The 4,657-nt window shown below is 41.1% G+C and overlaps 1 protein-coding gene across 1 annotated transcript; it reads right to left on the reverse strand.

The window, feature by feature from the left end:
- Positions 1 to 725: 725 nt before the first annotated feature.
- Positions 726 to 2,522, reverse strand: LOC108487724 (uncharacterized). The gene is made up of 6 exons (XM_017792093.1): positions 2,409 to 2,522; positions 1,968 to 2,237; positions 1,505 to 1,880; positions 1,262 to 1,350; positions 1,034 to 1,124; positions 726 to 937 (listed from the first exon to the last, which is right to left on the reverse strand). The coding sequence occupies exons 1-6, from the start codon at positions 2,520 to 2,522 to the stop codon at positions 726 to 728; spliced, it is 1,152 nt and encodes a 383-aa protein (XP_017647582.1).
- Positions 2,523 to 4,657: the final 2,135 nt, after the last annotated feature.

Genomic DNA, 4,657 nt, shown 5'->3' on the forward strand with positions numbered 1-4,657 from the left:
CTTGCATTAGGACACAACCCAGACCCACATGCGACGCATCACTGTATACCACGAAGTCTTTACCGGGCTCATTTTGTATTAGAATAGGAGCCTGAGTTAAACTGTTTTGAGTTTATCAAAGCTTTCCTATTGTGCATCAGTCCAAACGAAAGGAACTCCCTTATGCAGAAGTTTAGTCAACAGAGCTGCGATCGAGGAGAACCTTTCTACGAATCATCAATAATATCCTGCTAGCCCCAGAAAGCTACGGATTTCAAACACATTCTTCGACTATTTCCAATTCAACACCGCATCTATCTTATGAGGATCGACTCGTATTCCCTTAGTAGAAACTACATGTCCTAGAAATGTTACTTCTCGAAGCCAAAATTCACACTTGTTGAACTTCGCATACAATTGTTTCTAACGAAGAATTTGTAGAACCAATCTGAGATGCTCATCGTGTTGATCCTTTGTCTTAGAATCTACCAAGATGTCATCGATGAACACCACCACAAACTAATCCAAATAGGGCTAAAATACTCGATTCATCAAATCCATAAATGCCGCCGGTGTATTAGTCAAACCAAAAGGCATAACTAGGAACTCATAATGCCCATATCGAGTCCTAAATACCGTCTTATGCATGTCAGCCTCCTTTACTCTCAATTGATGATATCCCGAATGTAGATCAATCTTAGAAAACACAGAAGCCCCTCTAAACTGGTCGAATAAGTCGTCTATCCTCAGAAGTGGGTACTTGTTCTTAAAGCTTTAAGTTTTGTCAGCTCTTTTGGTGCCATTCTGTAAGGGGCGATAGACACCAAAGCTATGCCAGAAAACAACTCAATCTCAAACTCCACCTCACAGCTCAGAGGTAACCCCGGTAACTCCTCAAGAAACACATCTGGAAAATCCCTCAGTATTCTGATGTCTTTAACCGAAGAGTTCCTAGAATCTGAAACACTCACATAAGCCAGATAAGGCTTACATCCTTTCTAGACCAACTTTTCTGCCACCAACGTAGAAATCACATTAGTCAGAAAATCCTGACGTTCCCCAATCACAACTACCTCGACGTCTTCCTCGGTTTTCAAAACAACCCTCTTAGTCACACAGTCCAGACTTACTCGGTGTTTAACCAACTAATCCATTCCCAAAATCAAATCGAACTCTCCAAACAGAAGCTCCATTAAATTAGCTAGAAATATTTTCCCTTGAACCTCTAACGAAATGCCTCTAAATAGTTTACTCATTTGATAGACTGTCCCAGTGGACTCACAACAGTTACTTCGCTAAAAGTACTCTCAACTGGAATGCCCAAGGTTTCAGACACAATACTAGCCACATATGAATGGGTAGAGCCTATGTCTATAAATGCCAAATAAGTTACATTAAAAATTAAAAACGTACCATAATGACATCCGGAGCATCACGATCCTCACGGTGGCAAGCAGCACAAACCAAAGTAGGCTGGCTCACCTCAATTGGTCCAGCACCTCTGCTCGGTGCTTCTGTTCTCAACCCATGCCGTTACCACCCCTATCCTGACCACGGCTCCTATGTGGCTGCTGAACTACCCTCGGCGGCTGTACAGTCCCAGTAACTGAAGCTTGCATCTGATCAGTACTTAACAGACAATCCCGAACACGGTGCTCAGTCGACCCGCATCTCAAGCACACCCTAGTAGTCCTCCAACACTCGCCTGAATGGCATCTACCATAGTGCCCACACAGCGCCACCCTAGTAGATACAATGGGGACCCTAACTCTGACTGGCCCATCAGGTTTGACCTTTTTCTTAGGCCTCATCGCAGAACTCGAGGGCTCCAATTCCCTCTTATTCTTTCCTTTCTCTCGATTTTGGCGCTCAGCACGCTTAACTTCCTCGGCAATCTTCACCTTCTCAAATAGAACAGAGAAATCACACTCCTTCTGTAGAGCTATCAAAACTCACAAACTGTCCCTGCGACCATCTTTAAACTGGACACAGCGCTCATACTCAGTTGCCACCATGCCTCGCGCATAACGGATCAACCTCAAGAACTTGGCCTCATATTTAGCCACTGAATGGTTTTCTTGGGTGAGATTAAGAAACTCACGCCTCTTGTCATCAATATAGTTGGCCCCCACATACTTACCCTTGTACGTAGTCTTAAAATAATCCCAGGTCAATCGGTCGGGCTGAGTGCTCTCCTTAACTGTCAACCACCACTGGTATGCTTCGTCGCGAAGTAGAGAAACAACTCCCTTAAGCTTCTACTCAGTAGTAAAATCCAGGTCGTCCATAATTTTCTCCGTGGCCTCCATCCAATACTCGGCCACATTAGAGGCAACTCTAGCGACACCCCTAAATAACTCAGCCCTATTGGACCGGAGTTGTTCAGTAACCGACCCTCGGCCCCTAGATCTAGTGTTGGGCCTAATGACCTTCTCCAAAATCCATAGCATTGCTTGGGACTGTGCATCATCCCCAGCCACACGATCATGGGACCCAGAGCCAATCTTTGTCGTAGGTGATACCGGCGTCTCACTAGTATCCATATTCAGAATAGTATCAGATGCCAAGGACTCAGCTCGAACCTCCCTACGGCCCCTACCACGGCCTCTAGTACCCCGTCCACGAGTACCACGTGTGCTCATAATAAATTTTAAATTTTATTTGTATTAATAGTTTTATGCATTAGTTACAGTTCCAATATTTATTACTAGATATTTTATGCAGAATAGTATCAGAATATTCAAAGTCGATTATCGCCAGTGGTAGTTTCACTATAGTTTTCAATTTGCACTACCTAAATTGTTTTCAGTGTAATATACTACCTAAAGTAGTTTCAGTATATTCTAATTATATTTTCAGACAATTTTAAACAGAGGTGTAGAAAACTTACAAGATCGGCGCCGGAGACTTGGTGTGCCACATTCTTATTCCAAAAATATTTCAAATTTCTTACAAATAATTTCTTTAAAACCAATCTTTAAAACTTAAATCCATAGCCATGTTTTGCAACCTGGCTTTGATACCAATAAATGTAACACCTCAAACCCGGCCTGGACGCTATGGCTGAATCTAGCGATGTCACATGAGAGTGTTTTTGGAAACACATTGACCTTAAAATCGTCTCAATTATTAATTTCACTTAGTTCGGGAAAACACGTTTTAATTGATTTGATTTAAAATATTTATTTTGTGTGGAAGCTTTTGAAAACCTAATAAATTTTAAGAAACCATTTCATGTACGAAGACGTTAGCTTTTACGAAAATCGATTTTAGTCTAAAATCCCATAAACAGTTTAAAAATCCAATTAAAGTCCATAAAGTCCCACATTACATCAACCAAACCAGAACATAATTAAAAAAAAATGAATACCGAAACCGAATTTAAAATAGTATAAATATGTGTGGCCACCATCGAGTCCTCCGCTGTACTGAACCATCAAGTCTGGGAAATACCTATAAAGATTAAATAGAAAAGGGTGAGTTTTCACAAAATAAGTTTGTAATCCCCTCAGAAATTATACACCATAGTAGAAGTCAGACATACATCCAAATATTAGATAACTAGGGCCTGAACCCTTTACAGAATCAGTGTGAACCTTAGTCCACTCAAATACAGAATCAGATACGAACGGGCCTTAGCCCATCTCAGATATATCATACATAATAGAGTGGAATAATAAAGTCCTACCCACCAGCCTTTACACACCAACTCCGTCCAACCCAACACACCATGTGGGGATAAAATCGACCCACCCATCCTTACACACCAAGCTGTATCGGATACGACACATAAATAGATAATTGTAGCTGGGCTGCCAGATATCAGGCTTAGGAGTCTTTCAGAATACTTCCTCCACCAACATTAACCCAACCTCGATGCAATACAGCATACAATACATGACATGCAAATATGCAATTAACATATCATATATAAAAATCAGTGCACATACTAAGGCACATATATACATAGTCAGATCACATAATCAGGGGGTCGAGTAACCCTTACCAACACTACAGTAGGTTCCAGTTGACTTGGGCGACCCGAGCAACCTTTCAGAGTATCAAAGAAAATTGGGCTCACACGCGCCTGTGTGGCATTGACAGTTTCGTTTTTTGAATTTCGCCGATTCTTGCTTCCTATGTTTTCGGGTACACACCTGGTATCGATTTGAAGCTAAGACAACCCCAAGCACTCCAGAACCTATTATTGACCGATAAATACTAGGTTAACACTTGATACGCAGTAAAACAGAATTGAAACAAAGAATCCTATAAACGCATAAATGGCTTACCGGTAACAACCGAAGTCAATCCCGATTCAGGTCGAAGAGCTTGACTTTCAGTCTCAGCCTCTTCTTAAACATAGACTAAACTCATTAAATAAAGATTCTATAGTTCCAGAGCCAAAATGTTAATAACACACTTACCAAACGCGCGATAATGATGTAGGACAACCGGAGGTAATTTGGAACCTAACGAAAATAACGAACAAAGAATAAGGAAAGAGGGATGGGAATTTCGACAGAGAGGGAGATGAGAATCCGGAATTTACAAAAAAAAAAAGAAACCAAATAGGATATTTTGATATCCCCCATAATTCTCTCCACCAAATCCCCACTATTTAGAATTCTATCGCCACTCAAACTCCTCCCCATAATCGTGTAAAAATAAATTTGAA

This window comes from Gossypium arboreum, chromosome 10 (genome assembly GCF_025698485.1).
Source record: "Gossypium arboreum isolate Shixiya-1 chromosome 10, ASM2569848v2, whole genome shotgun sequence".
NCBI lineage: Eukaryota > Viridiplantae > Streptophyta > Magnoliopsida > Malvales > Malvaceae > Gossypium > Gossypium arboreum.